This window comes from Meles meles, chromosome 3 (genome assembly GCF_922984935.1).
Source record: "Meles meles chromosome 3, mMelMel3.1 paternal haplotype, whole genome shotgun sequence".
Classification (NCBI taxonomy): domain Eukaryota; kingdom Metazoa; phylum Chordata; class Mammalia; order Carnivora; family Mustelidae; genus Meles; species Meles meles.
Window position 1 is genome coordinate 49,652,509 of NC_060068.1, and position 20,826 is coordinate 49,673,334.

The 20,826-nt window shown below is 41.3% G+C and overlaps 1 protein-coding gene across 1 annotated transcript in view; it reads left to right on the plus strand.

Annotated features, from left to right (window-relative positions):
* LOC123938932 (neuronal regeneration related protein) overlaps nt 1–20,435 on the plus strand; it is a 28,682-nt gene extending 8,247 nt beyond the window's left edge. Inside the window, exons 4-5 of the mRNA XM_046000723.1 lie at nt 15,067–15,144; nt 19,362–20,435. Of these exons, the coding sequence (XP_045856679.1) occupies nt 15,067–15,144; nt 19,362–19,487 (204 nt within the window). The 3' untranslated portion in view covers nt 19,488–20,435. The remainder of the gene's footprint in view (nt 1–15,066; nt 15,145–19,361) is intronic.
* Nucleotides 20,436–20,826: the final 391 nt, after the last annotated feature.

Here is a 20,826-nt window from a genome sequence, read left to right on the forward strand (position 1 = left end):
GCCAGAGGGGGTGTTGCTGCCGTGCCAGCACCACACTTCCCTTCTGTGAGGCTAACTGGGTGTAGCCATGTGCTAATCAGTTGCAACCACACGGTCCCAGTTGGTTCTCTCTCTCCACTTCTTCCTGATTGGCCAGACGTACTTACTCAAAATTCAAGCCAACACTGACATCATCATCATAAAATTGTTTATAGTTTGAGGTCCTGCAGGCTGTTGTTACTAAGTGAGTCAATAGTCTAGTGAGAAGGGAATCTCATCACAGGATAAACAGAAATTGGGGAAAGCCAAGACTGAGAAGGACTTTTCTGGAATTTCTTCTCAATACAGCACAGACTCCTAGCTTAGACTACATCGGCCTCGAGATTTTCAATGTGAAGTGATTCCACTAGCTCTTTTAGTCCTTTCAGATGTGGCTGGACTTACCCAGTTCTCTTGGTAAAAGTAACATAGGTAAGCTGGTTCCTTGAATTCTTTACGCCTACTCTCACCTCATACTTCCAGGTAATTTATTTTTAATTTCTGTGTTGAGACTTTCAGAAGTTTAATTTCTGTGACCGGGCAGCCATGCCAAGAATTATATAAACTTATCTTCGATTTCTAACCACAGTGGAATATATTTTCCTAGAGGGACCAGCCACTTGTTACTCTAAACACACCCTATGGGTCCTTCCTGTATCTTTGCTTGCTCAGTCCTAGAAAGAAGGTTCCTTCTGACAAAATAAACGCATTCTTCGAGACTGAGTGTAAATGACAGCTCCTCTGTGGAACTCAGCCCCGCACGTCCAGCAGGAGTGATCTCATGCTCCTCTGGACAGGCGTCACCCTTAGAACATTCTACTCGTTGGCTGGCTTATTTCTGCCAATCTGTTCTTCTACCCTCCAAGACTGTAAACTCAAAACAAGAACACCGACCCCTGGTAAATGAACATCAACCCTCTTTTTGGTAGCAGCTGAGGCTGTGATGCCTTGGTTTGGTTTGGTTTGGTTTTTTTTCTTTTCCTCTATAGTTAGGTTGGTGAATTCAGATGTGGGAAAGTTTTATCACTGAGAGGGAACTCTCGAACAGCTAGTGAAGTTGATTGGCATTCTCTTTCCACAAAGTGGAAGGAAGCCCTAGCCTTCGTTGACATGTTCTAATGGGACCTTGGAACAGACCCTTTGATGTCTCTGAACTAGTCTGATTGCTGCTTCAGTACCTATCCAGGAATTGGTGTATCCTTAGTGATCAATAAATGTCTATGGAATAAATGAATGAGTCAGTAGTCATGGATACATGGAGATCTGTTATTTCTGGGCAGAACCAGGAGACTTATCTTGAGATTTATAGCTAGTAACTGCCCGGTGCTTTATAGAATTGTGACAGCTCGGGTTATAAAACATACGGCCCAGGAAATGAGATGAGCATGGACGGATTCTGAATTGACTACTGAAAAGCCCCCTTCCCCAATCATTAAAGGAGGCTCCGTGACCAGGGAGGTAGGGGTATAGTGATATGAAATGTAAGCACACTACAGAAACAGCTCCCTTCTTGTACATGTCCTTCAACAGAGGAGGTCCTGAGAGTCCAGAAAGTTCACTTGGAATGGTCTGCTCAAAGAGAAATCTCGTTCTGGGGTAGAGTCACATGTCTCCTCTCAAACATGGACCGTGTGGCGCTGCTCTGTGCGGGAGTAACTCTGTGTCCCTAGAGGTTCCACACGTGGTGTGTTAGCAGCCTGACAGAGGCCGTCGTGACAGCAGAGTGTCACGAGCTCTGGTGCCCAAGGGGACCATATCTTCGTAAAAAAAAAAAATCACTGCCTGTTACTGCCTGAAAGTGCTTTCCATTCTAAGCATTGTGCCTTAAAAAGTGTAAGGATTATCTAGCTGGAGATGTTCTTAAACCCTCAATTTGAGACCGTGCTTGTCCAACATCCATCCTTACTTCCGTAGACTAAAATACAAATGTGACTCGTGTCTGAGAAGGAGAAAGAGAAGATACATGAGAGAACATGGCCAATGAAAGGAAGGTCTGTTTGCCCCGTTGAAGCCAAAATTGGGAAACAGAGCCCCTGATTGGAAAGACAGGGAGGATAGCTGAGTAGTCATTGCCAGTAATAATACAAGGCAAAGACTCATACCAATAAGTGATTAAAACAAGAGGGAGATTCATTATGTGCACAGAAGTTTGGTAGGGTCGTCCAGTTCTAGCTCCTTTCCCTTCTCCACTCCAACCAGTACTCAGATCACCATCACACACCACTGTCCTTTGATTACTGGGGCAGGTAACAGCCTTCCTGTCTGAACTGTGTTTGATACACTTCCAGCAGGGAAAAGTACTGCAGTCCAGTGGCTGAACAGAGAAAAATCTACAAAAGTCGTTATGTTTAAAGTGGGTCCAGGCATTTTGAGGACGCTTTTGTTGGACAAAGTCAGTGTCGGATATAGAGCCCGTCCTTGGACAGGAAAGAGGAGAAATTAGAAGAAGACACTGCATCTTTGGCAGCCAACATTCAGAACTGTCAAGGAAAAGCTAGAGTGAGTAGTTAGCTGACAAAACTTACGAAGAGATTAATAACCATGACCCAAGTAAGGGATTGTTATTAAGTGCCTTTCCAAGAAGTACTATTTCATGCCCTTCATCAAGTGATCGTAGTGAAAGTTTCCCAGAAGGCTTATTGGGACCACGATGTGGAAGTCTGTTCTTGTTTGGCCAGGCAGTTGCTGAATCTTAGTGTTTCAGCGCGCTGTGTGGGTTTGGCGGCACACGGTTGAATACTTAGCCTGGTGCCTCCGGCGTTATGGGGACTCCGTGAATATGGGCAGAAAGGATGAAGAGTGTGCAGGGAATGGAACCACTCTTTGAAACATGCACGATCAGGGACTTCCAGTTGTTGTATGTTTCAGAGAATTCAGATTTGAAAAAATGACTTCATTATAAGCCCAGTCCTTTCCCAGATAGACATCCCAGGATTTGGTGACTTTGTTCTTAAAAAAAAAAAAAAAGTTTTGGAAAAAATGTGTTTGCTACCCTGGCACTTGCAGCCTGAATTAATGGGATGTACTCTTGATAAGATGTTCATTCTATAGGATTGAAAGCTACCTACCACATATTCAAGACCTCATGGAAAGTAGGTATGTGGTACATATTTTCTGATTAATTGGCTGGATAATTAAGATTATATGCCCAACCAATTCAGTTACTCCAGCATCAGAAATTCTGCCCACATCTTCTCTGAGTCCTTCTCTTGTACATAATTATGATCCTTAATTACCTGGATTTGACTGTTTCCAAAGCCTAGATGCTGTGGACCATAACTGAGTCTCCATTTCATGCTGCCCTGTGGAGACATGGGTCTAATTATACATCAGGAAATGCCCCCGGCCCTTGGATATTTTGCTCACTTCTTGATAATAGAATCTTAAATTGTTCTGATCTTGTTATCAAGGTCTGGAAGCCAAGTCTCTACATCTTTTCATCTTTATTAAGCATATTCCTTTTCCTTTTTTTTAATGTTTTTTTAAACTTTAATTTTATTATATGAAGCTTAACTGTCTACACTGTCACAATCAATTCAATCAGAAATTCAATTAAACTTGTTCTTTGGCCTCATAGAAACAATTCATCTGATTATTAATGTGAATTTTTACTAAACTGATCAGCTGCCCTTACATCCCTCGGAGAAAGCCAGAGGGGCGCCCGATCTTTCAGTGTGATTGAATACGGTACTCCACACATAATTGGAGGATCAAATGCTATGTACCTTGTTAATTATTATTTAGTACCTTCATGATGGTAATGAGTAGTAATTGGCTTGTTACCCCATCTCTACTTTTTTTCATTTTTTGTCTTAGAACTATCTGCATTTTTACATTAATTAGAAGTTTCCCAGTGGAATGAGGTTAAATTTGTTTTTCTTTCTGAATTACTAGTCTTGGTAGTTGATACACTGTCTCTCTGGGCTAATATGTGTTTATCTTCTTCAGCTGGGACCACTTTATATTTTTATGTAGTAGAACTGACTCTTGACCAGCACAGATTTGAACTGCTCTGGTTCCCTTATATGCAGATTTTTTTTTATAACTACAGTACTGTCAGTGTATTTTTGTTTTGTGATTTTTTAGTAACGTTTACTTTTCTCTGGCTTACATTAGTGTGAGAGTACAGTATATGATATATATGATGTATGAAAGACGTGTTAATAGACACGGGTAAGGCTTCCGGTTAACACTAGATTATTAATAGTTAAGTTTGGGGGGAATCAGAAGTTATACACAGATGTTTGACTGTGCAGGGCCTCGGGACCCCTAACCCCCATGTTAAAGGGTCAACTATATATGGTTTGTAGTTTTGAAGATCATTGATAAAGATAAAATTTTAATTCGCCTTTAAGCAGTTTGTTTTTAAATGGAAATGTTGAAAAGCAAAGTTCTAGTGAACACAAGTGCAAATACATTTGATGAGGGAAAGCTATTCTGAATTTGACTGTGCGTTGCTAGGCCATCTGAGAAGTTGTCTGAGAGTTCATTTGGGGGTCATATTAAAACAATTTGGTTTGTCAGCAAATGCCCTTTGTAATTAGCTGCAGTGATTGCTAGATACTAGTTTTGTTCTAAATATTTCCTTCCAGGGAAAACTGAAAAAAGACAAAACTGTGATGACCAGTATAGCTTGGGTTTAACCACCTCCAAAGTCTTTTTTTTTTTTAAATATTTTATTTATTTATTTGACAGAGAGAGAGATCACAAGTAGGTAGAGAGGCAGGCAGAGAGAGAGGGAGAAACAGGCTCCCCACTGAGCAGAGAGCCTGATGCGGGGATCGATCCCAGGACCCTGAGATCATGACCTGAGCCGAAGGCAGAGGCTTAAACCACTGAGCCACCCAGGCGCCCCAAACCAGCTCCAAAGTCTTAATGTGACCCAGCCAGAGCTGCTGCTCTAACAGTCCTTCGAGGACTCTAGTGACACACGGTTACTGAGCGTAACTCTGTCTGCCCTCAAACTGTGCTAACTGGTTTGTAGGTAAGTTATTTTTGAAGGGCAGCCAGTTATCAGAAACACAGGCAGCAGAGCCGCAAATATTTTTGAGAAAACTCCTTTTGATAATAGGTGTCAGAAATTCATCACTAGGGCAGAAAGCAGAGATGCTCAACACCCTCGGTTCTTGGGGGATGGAAAACAGGCCCTGGCTCTTAGGGGAGTTCATGGCAGCGCTCCAGGTGGCTCTGGGGGAAGTGGGGAGAAGGGCCACGTTGACAGATAGTATTCCATGAGAGGAGAGATTGGGTTATGTGACCATGGGCAGGCTCCTCGACTGCTCTCCCTCAGCATTCTCATCTGTAAAACGGGGAGGATGATGGTACGACACCCGGCCCAGATCCACTTATGTGCCCGATGCTGCTGCCAGCACTAGATTGATGCATTTCATCCTTGGTGCCACACTGTGAGGCTTCAGTAAGTGCACGTGGGAAACATGCCTAAAAACATTATAACGAACCCACGTGTGCATTTCCACCAAAAACCGCAGGTCCCCAAATTTACATGCTCTGCACGTGCGGGTTCCAACTACTCCCGTGTACTGCTTACAGTCCTCTTTCTTTAGAGAAGTAGAGTTTTGATGACTGGTTTACAATGGAAGAAAGACTGGGGAAGAAAAACAAGAACATGAGGTCTGAGTATTCTGTTGCTGGAGAATGCTGCCGGCACTTGGAAGGAAGGCCTGACTTTCCAGTACTACCCTTTTCGTGTCAGTGAGAATGTAAGTGAGGGAACACAGCCCAGCGTCCTCTAACTTGGCCTTCCTTCTGCATTTATCTTCATGCTCTGTAGATTCTTGATTCTTTGGTGACTCCCAGCCCTGGGCTGGTGGCTGCCCCTTTGAGTCTTATTTGCTTCCCACAGTACTGCCTGACTGAGCCCTCATCGGAGAGAAGCCTCCTGAATCAGACCATGTCCACTTCCCCTCCTGTTACCACCTCTCCAAGACCCTCCAGTGGGGCTGAAAATCCAGATGGTACAAAGGGGCACATCCATCCCAATCTTACTCTCTTCCTTTTAGATTTTTGCCCGTTTTCATAGGGAATCCTCTCATAGCCTCTATGTGTCCTGAGCATTTAACAGCATGCGGATACAGATCTGGCTCGATTTTTCCTTTTTTTTTTTTTTAAGCCAAACTTTTAATAAGGTAATCAGCATCTGATTTAAACCAATTTTTTTTTAAAGTGTAGTAATTACATGCCTTTTCAAATTCCATCAGCCTCTTAGAGATTCCCTTTCCCCCCCTTTTTTTTTTTAAAGATTTTATTTATTTATTTGACAGAGAGAAATCACAACTAGGCAGAGAGGCAGGCAGAGAGAGAGAGAGGGAAGCAGGCTCCCTGCTGAGCAGAGAGCCCCATGCGGGACTCGATCCCAGGACCCTGAGATCATGACCTGAGCCGAAGGCAGTGGCTTAACCCACTGAGCCACCCAGGCGCCCCTGATTTAAACCAATTTTAATTACATCCTCTTGCAATAGAAATGACTTTCCCTCCAAATTTGGTGATGTGTTATGATGCTGTTTGTTGTTGAAGAGATAGCCGCGTTTAGAGATAGCCGCGTTTAAATGATTAAGGCAGGGTGTGGCCTGCGTGGAGCTGTAAATGACTTTTGCTCCATGCTGGATGGGGCCGGTGGAGGCGGTCTGCAGGAGCCAGTAGGAGAGGGCACGCTGATGGAGAGAGTGCACAGTTTCTTTGGGAATGTGTGCTTTAGGACAAAATGCACTTTTTGGAAAGTTCAGTCTTGAACATATCAGCCACAGGAATGCTTTGAGATGTCCACAAAGTCCTCAAAAGCAACTGGCTATCTCATCCTCCACCCAGACCAAGAAAAATACCAAATCATTATGTCTAGATAAAAACAAAACCAAAAAAAAAAAACCTTACTACCTTTTGATTGATGACTTTAACAAAATAAACTGATATTTGAGGACTTTTCCTTCTATGTTGGTGAAAATTTTCCTAGATTTTAATGAGTAGCACATACTTTAGGACAAGAAGAAAGAAAAAAATGGCATTCTTAGTGAGTAGAAGTCAGACTTCTGTCTTAGTTATTTGAAGGTGAAACCTAGCATACCTAAAATTATTTAAACCAGCTAATAAAAGCAAGTCTAGATGTTTCCTATTAACCTTGGAATGTGCTCGGAAGAAGTCCTGCTAACTCTGATGTTTGGTACTGGAAAGCATGCCGGCAGCATTACCCTCATTTGTGGCAGAGACTTTTGTTCGGAAAGTCACAAGCAGTTTGTTGTACAGGGCACAAAATAGTTTTCTTCTTTCTCTAGCTCTCTGCTCCCCCCTCCCCCTTACCTTCTCTTCTTTCACCTTAAAAGTAGGAGACACATTGCAAAATGTAGTGTTTCTAATTTCTTAATTACAAGTGAAAACCAAGTTCTATTAGGGAATAAGGTGGTCCAGACTTAGAAACTCAATGTGTTAAGTAAATATTTACTCTGGTTTCACTCCAGGGAGGTAAAAGATTTTATTAACATATTTGTTGAGGTCATAGGGCCAAGGAAAAGCTTATGCCGTGCTTAAATGCCTGAGGGGCTTTTTCTTTTTTTCTGCTGCTAGTTAAAAAAGCCGGTTTTTTGGTTTTTTTGTTTTTTATTTTTTCTGCTGAAAAGAGCAAATATCTTTTGTGGCCTTTACTTTCTTATTGTTCATTCACAAACTGCTTAATCTCAAACCAGAGCTTTAAAAAGTTGCTTTATTTTTTCCCTTTGTTTGGAAAATCTCTTCTTAGATATCTCTTAGGAGTTTTGTTTCCAAGCTTTGTTCTTATACTTTTTCCTCTGGTTTACTTTGGGCTGTTATCAGCTGTTTGTACTTTGTTTTGTCTTCATCACCGAAAAGAAAAATTGTCCACTAAAAGTCGAGATTTGAAATGTTCAACTTCATTCCTAGAGTCCGGTCCGCAGTTTGGCTCTGATTATTGTACCAGGCTGACCTCCAGCCCAGGGGAGGGTGCCTTGGCAGAAATCTGAGAATTCCTCGATCAGTAACTCCCTTTTTTGGATTTATGGAGTCTTTAGGTGGATTGCTTTGTGCTGAGCATGTTCCTTTTGGAAAGGAATGAGGCTGGGGTGGGAGGAGGAGTTTGTACCATGCACGTGTCCGCAGTCGACCGTGTCCGCCAGCTGCCACTGCACCCTGCCTTGAACCAGGCACTGCCAAAGCCCTGACAGGTCACCTAACAGTCTCAGAGTGGCGAAAATGCAAGGCTGGATAATGATGTTAACCTCCTGTGGCTTGCTCCTGACTTGATTTGTTGCTCCTCCCTAAAGTCTTTGCTATTATTCTTAGAAATCAAATTTTTAAAGACTCAGCAGCCAAACCAGCAGCATATTATACTGTGGAACAGAGTGACTGGGAAAGCTCTTTGTGCTGACGATTAATTTCACATGTAAACACTTTCGTTTTGTTGCCAGCGAGATTTCCTTTTCCTTTCTCTGCCTCCTTGAAATCTAGAAATAAAATTCCACAGCTGTCAGGTTCCCACATTTTCATCAGCGGCCTCTCAAGATGGCTTCACTGCAAGCAGAGTGAATTTAAAGGATTCTACTATTAAAGTCGACACAGCTTGTTTCAGACACCCCAACTCACAAAATAAAGAATTGCCAATCTTTGGCCCGCCTGACAGGTAATGTTGGCAGGAACACATTGTGCTGTGTGTCAATAAAAGATGGACATTTTCTGTGCCCATAGTGGACCCGTGCACCCAAAGCAAAGCAAATGCCAGTGGGCTTAAGCAGTTGGTGAGATACCATCATCTTCCTCCTTGAACCACAGTTGTCTCCCCTACCCCCATTTCTAAGGGTTAAGAACTTGTCAGGCCTTGGAAAAGCTGAGTGTGTCAGCAAGTGTTGTAATCGAGCAGCACCCTAAAAGGCTACGGTCCCCTTTCCAGCGGGAGGGCATTTACAGCTGAGTGCGATGGTCAGGTGTCCGTAAGGGGTCCGTAAGCATCCAGCTCGTGCATGCGTGCGTGTGTGGGGGTGGATATATTTAGGTGGCTGCTTGTTTCATTTAGTTCCCAAACCAGAATGTTTGCCAATTCAGGCACCAAGTGACACCCTGCTTTCCCGAATGGGCAGAGGTTACATACATTATCTGAATGGCCCGGGGTTCTGTACTGTTATCTTTTTTGTCTTCTAGGGGCAGTGCATTTCCTCAGCGATGTGCTCCAGCTCCAGACAGCACTCGCAGGGTTAGGCAGATTGCTAAGACTAGGTCTCTAGAGAGAGAGCTCAGTGCATCATCTTTTGGCACCATCTAATCTTTGATGTAATGCTGTTCAGAGAAAATGATCCTTGTAACTCATTTATGGTTTCAGTTTACATTCTGCCCTCTCACATGGCCAGCATACCTGGGAGCAGAGTCGCTTTAGAGGGAGATTCTTCATAGCACCACTTCAAAGGGTATTTGCAGAAATGAAGTACATGTATATGCATATAAATCCTCTTGTAATACAGTACCAGCTTCCATGACCTCCCGGCCAATCAGGTGGAATAGAACATGTACACATGCACACACACACACTGTTTAATTGGCAGAGAGATTATGAAATATGCTCCTTTGCTGTTAGAAGAATTAATTATGCAGGCTGGACACCTGCTACCCTGCTCTGTTTTCCTAATTGCAGGGGCGGACACCTGTCCTTGTTAAGTCATAAAAGGGCCATGTGTGTGTATTCCTCAAGCACACAGAACTCCACCAAGGATAGAAAATAATATTAATTATGGTCACTAACAACCAAGCCATGCAGCATCTTCATGGCAGGTTTCTAAGAAGGCATGTTACCCAGTTAAGTAGCAGCGTATACATATGTGTTTGGACTCTGAAGAAAGCCACGGCCCTGATTTTGGGGATTGTTCTCCTTTAACAAAGGAGATCAACAAAGGTGATTGAGAAAGACAGTAAATGAACAAAGAAAAAATACAAATTCATTTATTTCCCAAACCAGAGTGTTTGCCAACTTGGGCATCAACTGACAATTACTCTGCTTTCCAGAGAAAAATACAGGTAGGAACAGGTTATAAACAGGTACAATTAGAATTTTACATGCAGCATCAAAGTGACAGAAGACACGTCAATTTGTTAGATTCAGTGTGTGGACCATACTGCTGGGAAACACTCTGCAAGTTTCTAAATGAAAAGCTTAGGAGAGGTTTCAAAAAGAAGTTAAGTGATAATCCAGTTTGCACGGTTTTAGGACTAGCAGGAGTGGCCTCTGATTTCCCCATTTTATTTTTCTAATTTGGCTATCAAGTGGTAATTACTGGCAAGCTTATTACCTTATGGACTTAAAAAAATGAAGTTTTTTTCCCCATAATGTATTATCCAGAGAATAAAGCCAAGGAAAGAAAGAAAGAACGGAGATTCACAAAGGTGAAACCATGAGCATTTCATTTCTCAACTTATGGGATAGACCATTGAAACTTAAATACCCAAACTTTACATCCATGGAAGAGAAACAGTAAGAAAGAGCACATTTTCACCATAAAACTGTATTGAAATATATAGTGGGTTTAAATATATTTAATAAAAGCAGAAAATTGGTTTTACCTAAGAGTTGCTCCTGGATATCTGAATACATATCTATCATTATTAGCGTGCTTAAGCCAGTGTGGTTCATTTTGTCAGTTCTGTTGTTTTTAAACTTAGCTGTCAGCGAGATAATGCAGCACTGTAAAAAAAGATGCATTAACTAATATATTCAGTGACAAGCATAAACCCTTAACCTTTCCCAGAATTCAAGCAAAACCTTTGCATGTTCTTCAATTTAAAACACCGTTTCCTTCCCAGTGTGTTTTCTCAAACATTCATGTGTTCTTCATTGTTGAGAATGTAGCTTGTTTCTGTGATTCCTAACTTCAAGAAGAACAGTATTCCAGGGGGTTCTGAGGATTTTACCTGAGCAAGAGCAAACAATTATTGTCTATATGGAAGAGAGTTTTAACAGAATATGTATCTTCTTATTAACAGGACACAATCTTCTGTTGTGAGGATTAAGCCATACTTTGGTTTGCTTGTGTAACAGAGCAGTAGTTTTGAGGTAGCGCCATTCGTACTATCTGGAACGCTTGCATAGCTGAGATGCACGTCACCAAACCAACAGAGAACTCAATGAAGTTTAAAAAAGAAACAGTTAATTAAGTTGGTCTTCATAGGGAACCTGGTCTTGAATCCAGAAAATGGAATGAACTAGAATAAGTTTATGCCATGTGTTATCACGTAGCCATCGGTTGACTTGTACCAAAATGAATGAACAAGTTTAGGGTCCAAGCAAGAACAGGTGGACTTCAGGAAGACAGATCAGCTTCTCTGTTTTCTGACTCATGTTTGATCAGTACCCAATCCTGGGGCCACTGGCAGCTCCTGATATTCTGAACTGAGCCAAAAGATGGGGTAGAGCAGCTGTGGGGCTGCATTTGTGCTGCTGCTTGGATGGCCACCGAGAGCTGCAGCATGACCTCCTGGCCGTAGGGGGCTTTCCCACATGGAGCTCATGACACCCTGACCCTCAACCCACTGTCTTCCTTGGCTTGCATCTGCTAGCCATCACATGCCCTCCCAGATCGGCTCACTGCCACCCCCCATTTCTTCTCTTGACAGCACTGCTGGATGGCTTGCTGAATGTTTTTTTTTTCTTTTTTTAGTCTGTTGATACATTTTCCAACAGCTATTATATTTGACATAAACTATACATTCCTTTTTTAAAAAATTTCATTTAAAGCACATAATTAATTTGCCAGGGCTGTCACAACAAAGTACCACTGATTAGGTGGCTTTTAAACAACAGAACTTTGTTTTCCCACAATTCTGGAGTCTGGTACTCTGAAGTCAAGGTGTCAGCAGGGTTGGTTTCCTCTGAGGCTCTTTCCTTGGCTTGTAGATGGTCATCTTCTCCCTGTGTCCTCATGTGGCCTTTCCTCTATGTGTGTCCTTTCCTCCTTATAAAGACACCAGTTGTACTGCATTAGGGTCTCCACTCATGACCTCATTTTAACTTAATAACCTCTTTAAAGACCCTATCTCCAAATATCTGCACAATCTAACTGGGGATTAAGATTCTGACACATGAATTTTATATGTGGGGAATGTACAATTTAGCCCATAGAACACACTTTTATAAAATGATCTGTTGTGCTCCGAGAAGGCAGGGGCTGTATTTCTCGTAATCCCTAGAACCTAGCAGTGTCCAGCACACTGCAAGTGCCCCGAAAACTTGTGGCAAATGCATGCTTAGACAAGGGTATTCTGAGGTATCTGAGAGCAAGGGTAATGTTTGTCACAGATTTTTTTCTCTTAAGTCCTTCACTTTAGAGTCTCAAAACACCACAGGTAAAAGAAAGAACAAAGCTGTAATGGAGGTAGTATATATTTCCAATAATCTACCAACTTTTTCCAAATCCAAAAAAAAGTTTAAACATCCCCTTCAGATGCTATATCCAGGGATATGCTGAGTTCTTAGAGACCAACCAAGCAGGATTTAAGGATGTAACAGATGCCTCTATCCCTGCCATTTTTGGCTTCAAATTCTGATTCTGAAGGAGACTGGAAGACTATCCGACACGGCCAGAAGGACATTTATTTTTCCTAAAGTATACCATGACTACTTGATTCAGACACTAAAAAGTGCCTAATTAGAAGTGCCCTTGGTCAATCTGTGGCTAAATTATTATGTTTCAAAAGAACAAATTGGGATAGGGTAAGAAGTTTCTTTAGTTGTGGGTTTTGCTATCAGATACCCATGTTCCTGAGTTCTTTGGCAAAAAAAAAAAAAAAAAAAAAAAAAATCAGTTTTTCTTAAGGAAAAAAAATGGAAAAGAAAAAGAAAAAAAAGTTCTTGGAAAAACAAATTGTAACAATAATAAGTATAATGATTTCTGAGGCTAGCTATTTTTCTGCAGATTGGACTCGGGGGGCTTTTGTAGTGATGCTTTGAACCTGGAAGTTAAATGCTAAAGCAGTGACATTTTGTTAAAATAGACTATCACAGAAAAGCTCAAGAACAAAGATAAAACATTTACTTGATGTTTCTTTTCATTGTGTCCATGCGCCTAAGTTTTTACATGTATTTTTATCATTTATTTACAATAGAGCTTTATTTTTTGCTAATATATATATTTAAAATTTGTACTGCTTTTAAAAGTAGTAATGTAAAAAAAAAAGTAGTAATGTAGAAATTTATATTAAGTGAATTTTATATCTATCTATATTAAGTGAATCTATAGTTGATCCCAGTTGGGAATCTCCTTAAATCAAGCACAGAGTGGGATTTAGTATGCTTTAACTTTATTTTAAGCCTTAAAAAAAGCTGTATATTTTAGATGTCAATTTCTTTTTCTTCACCCATTCCCAGTTAAAAGGTATGTTAGGGGTGACTTGTTTGTCCCAAACAAGGCAGATGGTGGAATTTGGAGGAGAAAGCTGAAGGAGGTTCAGGTTGGGGAAACTACATGGCCCAGAAAGCAAACCCAGTCTGAAGTCAGACTTCCGTTCTTACAGAATGAGCTCTCAAATATGTAACATAGAAATGTGAGTGGTGTCTGTGGACTGGTGTAATTTTGAGAGAGGTGGTAGGCAATTTGCATTCTGGGCTGATTTGAGGGCATCAGGATAGTGGGAAGTTGACTCTGGAAATCTGGTTTCAATTCAAGTCCTATCCTGTTCTCACTGTATGGTTTTGGACAAGTTGGTGACCTTACTGAGTTTGTTTTCTTATCTCTGAAATGGTAAGACTTAAGTTTATTATCAGGATGTAATTAGGGTAGTGTATGCAGAGCTGCTTGCTACCCTGGGATGTGCTGTAATGTTACTGGGGTAAAGCAAAGATAGTTGCTGTTCGACTATCCTGAAGAATCCACACAACCATCCACATTTCCTAGCTCAGGCCCCCTGACCAAGTGGACTGACCAGGAGGACAGTGAATACATTGCAGTTGCCCCATGACTAGGCTCCCACATCTGCGGCTTCGAAAAGCAAAAATGTTGTCAAGCCTGTTTGTTAACCTATTAATGAGATGTGATTCTTCATATTATTTGTTGAATGTGAGACTTATTTAGAGCATTTAGTGAATCAGATCTGGAGGGAATCTTATCTAATTTCCTTCCCTCCCTTCAAGCAAGGCTGTATCAAATGTGAATTAACTCTGGCAGATGGTTGTTAGATTCTGTTTCTAAATTTCTTAAAGGAGATTTCACAGTTTTCCTCTCTAAATTCTTTCAGTAATTTAGCAATTCTTATGCCAAGTCCTTCCTTATAGCTGACCTAAATCCATGTTGTAATTTAATTCCTAACCCCCTACTCTTGTCTTTCCTGGAGATGGAGAACAGCTGGTCTGCAACTTTCTTATGCCAGTAACCCTTTGTATACACCTAACGAAGAATTACTCAGTTCCACTCTGGGCTCTCCCCCTTGTCCCGCATGGCCCCACCCCCAGATTCATCAGCTGGCATTCTCTGATAGTTCATGGCAATGCCGCCCATCTCCCTGCTTCTCTCTGACACTGGGGTACATTCAGACATGGGGCAGAGCATCGCCAGTTGCCATGTGGACCTGGGGAGAATGCAGGCTGCTTGTTCCTCTCCTTATGCTTTGATGCTTTAATGTTGAGCCTTTTAATTGATTATTGGGATAACCCCTCACAGAGTTGTACGGGTGTGTGGCATGTTTATCTTATAAACATGGAGGTTTGTAAGTATACTTACCATAGGTTGCTTTTTAAAGTTAGGCCTCCCCAGTGCCTTAGTTTGCTCAGCCTGTCACGTCAGGAGGCTGCCACTTAGAGTGCTGAAGGTAACACTGACATCTTTGCTCTGTTGGACTTAGTCTTAGAAGACCCTGAGCCAGAACTCCCCTGAGTGCTGTACATCTGGATGCACACTAACTGTCTGAAAGAGGTGAAGGGCTTTCCCACTGCTCTAAGCTGTAATCAGGAAAGAAGTGACACTGAGGATTGAGCTCATGAAGTTGATCCCACGTGGTTTCAGAGTGAATGCTGTTTTTAATCTGAATATGTGTGCTTTTATGTCTCTGTAGGTTTATTACCCAGAGCTCTCTGTCTGGGTCAGTCAAGAACCATTTCCAAATAAGGAAATGGAGGGAAGGCTTCCTAAGGTAAGAGCCCTAGCTACCATTTTGTTAAAAATGTTTTTCAGTTTAAAGCCAACTTAAAAAATCAGTTATTTCTTTTTTAATATCCATTTAGTCTACAATAAGAATCTATTAACGTGATACTGTTATGATCTTACAAATAATATATAGTACATATGTACTACAGATACATGTATGTATATCCTAAATTCCTATGATTCTTAAGGTTCACATTATCTTTTTTTGACAAGTTCAAAGCAGATTTTCATTTAAGAATCACAGAATCAATTTATCAAATGCACATTTTACAGGTTTTTACTTTCTTCCATTCAAGTATGATTAAACTAAACGATATCTTAAAAGTACAAAATGATGACACTTTTGTCTGGTAATAGTGCCTAAATGTCTGATGAAATCACCCAAGAAACAAAACAGAGCATGAACTATTATTTTTCTTTCTTCTAATTTTTAAGCCTAAAAGTATTTTCTACAAACATCTTTTCTTTGTTCTGACATCTTAGGTGTCATAATTCTCTGCATTAAGAAAATATGTCAGATTTACATTTTGGATTTTAGCACCATTTCTAACAACAGGAACACTTAGCAGTTTTTAGGATAGATACCTTTGGACTTGCCCGTTAAGGTAAATATCAATTTGACCTTAAGGAAGAGGACTGTACTTTTTACCACTGACCTGTTGATTTTGCAAGAAAGAAAGAAAATGCGCACGAAAATAAAATCTCCATTCAGAAGTTTCATAAGTGTAATTGACACATGGTGAGGCTTTCCCAGCTCTTATTGACATTTTAATGTTTGAGAAACTCTTACTTACACTAAATGGTTTCAGCATTCCCTATCTTTTACTGACAGGCAGCATTTGGAGAGATTGTGTCAACTGGTAGTTAGCACTAAGAGAAAACAATTCTAAATCACTTTAAATCTTCCAGAGAATTTCTGTAGGTTCAGGTTGAAACCAGTGTTAGGAAAGTAGGTGAACAAAAGGATTCTGGACCTGCCTGAGCTACACTTGTGCCATCTTGTAGAGCTGGGGTGGAAGCGAGCTGGTGGTGGGAAGCACACCCCCATCACCCCAGCACCACCGCCCACCACACTTGACCACCACACACTCCCACACCTCCACGCCAGCACTCTAGCAGCTCCCCCGCCCCCGCCCCCGCCCCAGCAGCAGTAGTATAACTCTAGGCATTCTTTACTGGGAGCTCAGGGCATCACTCAACTGAGCAGCTGAGGGTAAGACATGATAATGGAGAGGAAAGGAAGAGTATAGTATTTTCATTATTTCTGCCCCATTCAGCCATCCAGAAGTCCTTGCTTTGATACTGGTGACATCAACCAGAGTGGCAAGACTAGGCAAGTTCTTCAGTGAGGTCAACAGCCCCTCCCTTTTTCTTAGAAGGCCAACCCAGGACCTAGGCCGTGCCTCCACTGAGTCATGCTTCACAAGGTTGGCACAATGGACCCTGAGATTCAGGTCTTCTGTTAATTTCTTTTCTCTCTCCATATGTGAATAATCCTTTAAGCATAATATATTTGTCCTTCCCAGCAGTTTCCTTGTGGAAAAGCACATCTTTGCATAATCGAGAAAAATAATCTTATGTTGTCCGAGGTACATTATTGAGAAACTGGGGGATTCAGACTCGAACAGTTCTCAGCAGAGAGGGCCGTCCAACCTGAGGTAGCTTAATTATAGAAGCATCTGGGAGAACCAGTCTGGGGAACCACCGGACACATCTGTTGCTGCTGCTCCAGCCTTCTAGATTGATCCTCAGTTGTCTGGGAGCCATGAGGAGCTGGATGATGGAGGAAGATAGGATTATTTTTGCCTGAATTCTTATAAGGCCTGACTTCTGAAGAACTAAGACTACATTGTATCCCCTCTTTGAAAACCCTCTCCCCTTACTATAGAAGCCTACAGTTCTTTCAGTGAGGGAGCAGATTTTATTCTTTTTTTTTAAAAAAAAAGAGGGACAGGAAGTAAGGACTGAAATCTAGTAAATTCCAGCCTCCAAAGGGAAGATGTGCAAAGCTCTTTCTGGCTGGTCAGGTTTGGCCCCTCAGGGCACTTTAGCAGCATGCCTGTCTGCATGGCTTACCACTGTTGCCTTGCCATTGTCCAGTTAACCTGGGCATCTCCCATATAGAAAATAAAGGGCAGGATGGACAGGGACTATTTTTGCCTCTGTTTTAATCTCTGTAGCTTTAAAATCTGAGTATTCAAGCCACAGTAGGTATTCAGAACATGAATAATAAATGAAGACATGAACATTGGGGGGGGGGGGTGGTCTCAAAATAGAAAAAGTAATAAAAATGGTAAATTCACATCTGAAATAATATCCTTCCCATTTTTTTTCCCTAGAAATACCTCTCCCCAAATTACCCAGAATCCCACCCAGTCTTCATTTGGTTTTGTTTTGTCTTTTCCATGAAGGTAATGGGGTTAGTAAGATGGAGACTTATACAGAGACTGGCTAGTTAGTCATGTAGGAACTGAAGTAAGCCGCTTTAAGAGCAGCCACGGACAGAGTGTAGCTGAGTGAAATCACACTTACGAAGTTTTGATTTTCCTTCCTGGCCTGTGATAATTAGCAGCCAATAAATTCTTTATTCGTCCAAAACCCAAGTTTGTCACATCTTGAACTAGGCTAACGGGTTGAGGGAGAGGAGAAAAACAGTTTAAAATCACCAGGATCACAGTGGATTTTTTTCCTATATCTTGGGATTATATGTCAAAATTTCAAGAGTAAAATTTTTTGCACAACTGAAAAAGACTGCCCAATATAATGATTCTGAAGGTTTGTCTAGTCCTTAAGTGTGTGTGAGTGATGAATTACTCAGTTTCCTGATTTGGTCCTATTGCTATTTAGTGATACCAAAACAACTTATAAATCACAATCTAAGACTAGAACATGAAAGTACATACTGAGTGGATGTTCTATATATCCTGAAAATGTATGTTCTCAAAGTCTGAGATTTTTAAACCCAAAATTTAGGCATACCAGGTGTTTAACATTTAAAAAATATATTTATAGGAAATAAGACTTACTAAACCTGAATTATCTGTTACATTTAGTACATCCTGTGGCTGCTGAAAACATTTACTCAGTTTCAAGTTGTTTGAAAGTTCCTGACTTCTGAATTCTTAAAAAGAGATTCAGATGTGATAATTCACAGATCTCAAAGCAAGATTATTATTTTAATTCAAGTATTCATACCCAGCCAAAATAGATTGTAAATGTCTAATTGGAACATGTGATCTGAGCAGAAAGGAAAAAAAAAATCTTTTAAAACCATATTGGATAATGTGTCTGAGAAAACTCCAGCAATTAATGATTTGGCTAAAAGATAAGACTATTGTCAAATCACTATTTTCATATCTGATTGGGATATACAGGGTATTTGTGGTAAAGTTAAAAGTTAAGACCTATCATCCCTTGAGCAAATGGGCTTCCTGTCCTGTCCTTTTGCTCTCTGGTTATGATGGAGAGTTGCTCCCCATGGGTGCCTGATGGAGGATCAGTCACACTGTGGTTGGATTGTTCTAGACAGAAACAGAGACACCTTACTCACATTTGTGAGGATAGACTTAGAATAGCCCCAGACCAAACGAGGTGGATCTCACTAAATTCTGTCCTGGGTGTCACACTGTCCTCCTCTTTCCTGCAAACACTCCCACCTTTGGTACCTGCTTGTGGTTCTGATTATCAGGCCCACATGGACTGGGCCAGTTGTCCAGAGAAAAAACCATACATAAGTTACCTTTGTATAAGCTGTCATCTCCTTTTAAATATTTTTATTATATATTGGAAAAGAGGCAATTACCCATCTCCTTCACAGTCCCTGAATGCTTTGAAGAGAAACAAGCACCTCTTACCCAGCCTCATGTTGGGCCCTGTTTCATACTAGAAACTGTCCTCAGAAACCTGACTCTGGGGAATGCTGCCTCCCACATGGCTGGGCACAGCCATTACAGAAGCACTTGATTCTACTGAAGCCAAGGCAGCCAGTGTTTAATTACTTCATGCCCCCACAGACCTAATATTTACATTCAGGTGAACTGTGTTTAATATGTAAACTCTGTTTGCAAAACATCTGGAGTTCAAGGATAAAAGGCAGGAGGGAGAAGAAAAAATTTCAAATGGTTTCAGAAACATGACTACGTGTCTTTGTGTGTGTGTTTGTGTGTGTGTGTGTGTGTGTGTGTGTCCCCACCTGGTTTTCAGGGAAGACTTCCTGTCCCAAAGGAAGTGAACCGCAAGAAGGATGAGCAGATTGAGGCCGTCTCCCTGACTCCACCTGGCAGCAGTGAACTCCACTCCCCAGGCATCGGTTACCTCCACTCTTTTTAATTGTCACACCTCCATTTGTATTACATATGGTGTATGGGTATTGATGAGGTCATGGTATCATATATGGGATTTTTTTCTGTGTAAATCATCAAGTATAAGAAGAAACTATGGGACTCTGAGCCTTGCTTTAGAGAATTTACAGTGGACAAATAGGTATCATCAAACCAGTTTTTAATCATTCTGACTCCAGTGAAACCGCTCAGAATTTCACACTGTGAATCCACGTTTACAACCCTTACAGGTGGGCCTTCAGGCCTGGTTCTCAACAACGGTGTCTTCCACAACTCAAACTCCCTCTGCTCTCATACAACCGGTCCACTCCTGCCTTTTCACTCACACAGCTCCGACGGCTTCTCGCAGAGGCTGAGAGTCCCCATTTTTTTTTTCCATTTAGATGTAATAAGCCTAGTAGTTTATGTTCATCGATTGTCTGTATATCTATATTTTATCCATGTACTCTTTTGATGTATAGAAGTAGTTTGAAACTCATTGTTTCCTTGTGGTAAGTGACCGAGATGCTGCCACAGGACCTGAGACACTGATGAATGGTGCTATTTTGGACTTTCAACATGCTCCTTGGCGAGGTAGCTCTGATGGAGTTATATTTTATTTCCATGTTCTAAGAAGGTGTTGGTACTCTGTTTCCCTGAATGTTGTTCTCTAGACTGGATTGACTTGTTTTCCTCGTGTCTTCAGTGTGGCTTTCTTCTTCAGCATTGTAGGTTGAGTGAACGCTACCAGAGAGAGTGAGAGACTCACGTCTCGCCGGATGGCACTCATGGACAAGCAGTCCCAGTAGCGGGAGCAATCACAAAACTGTAATTTACTTACCAAATCTCTTCTTTCCGGTAGCCTCGCCTGCCTAGCTTAGAGAAAGAAAAGCAATAATTTGACAGGCGTTTTTAGATGTCTCTTTCGGTTCTTTTTGTTTGAAAGGATATTTGGGGGAAGAAAGGGCAAACGTTTCAAACAAATGCCCTCTGAAAAATAATCCAAAACAAAACAAAACCCTGCCATCTGAGTCAGAATCTGAAAATTACACCTTTCCCAAAAAATAAGTTGGGAAAAAGGTCTTTATAAAATTTTTAAAAACCTGAAAAAAGGCAGAGCACTTTTCTTCAGCAATTTTGATAAGCAAGGTATAGATTTTACATTTTTGTCCTTGCTCCCAATGAAATGGATAAACAAAAATAAAACCAGACAATACCATCTACTCACGGATTGTTGTTGTGTTAGCCAGTCTGAAAGCCCACCTTAATTTTTATATAACTGTCTTTCAGCTCTTCCTCGGACGGGGCAGGCTGTGTTCCGCCCTGTCCCGCGTCTGACTGTTAATGCC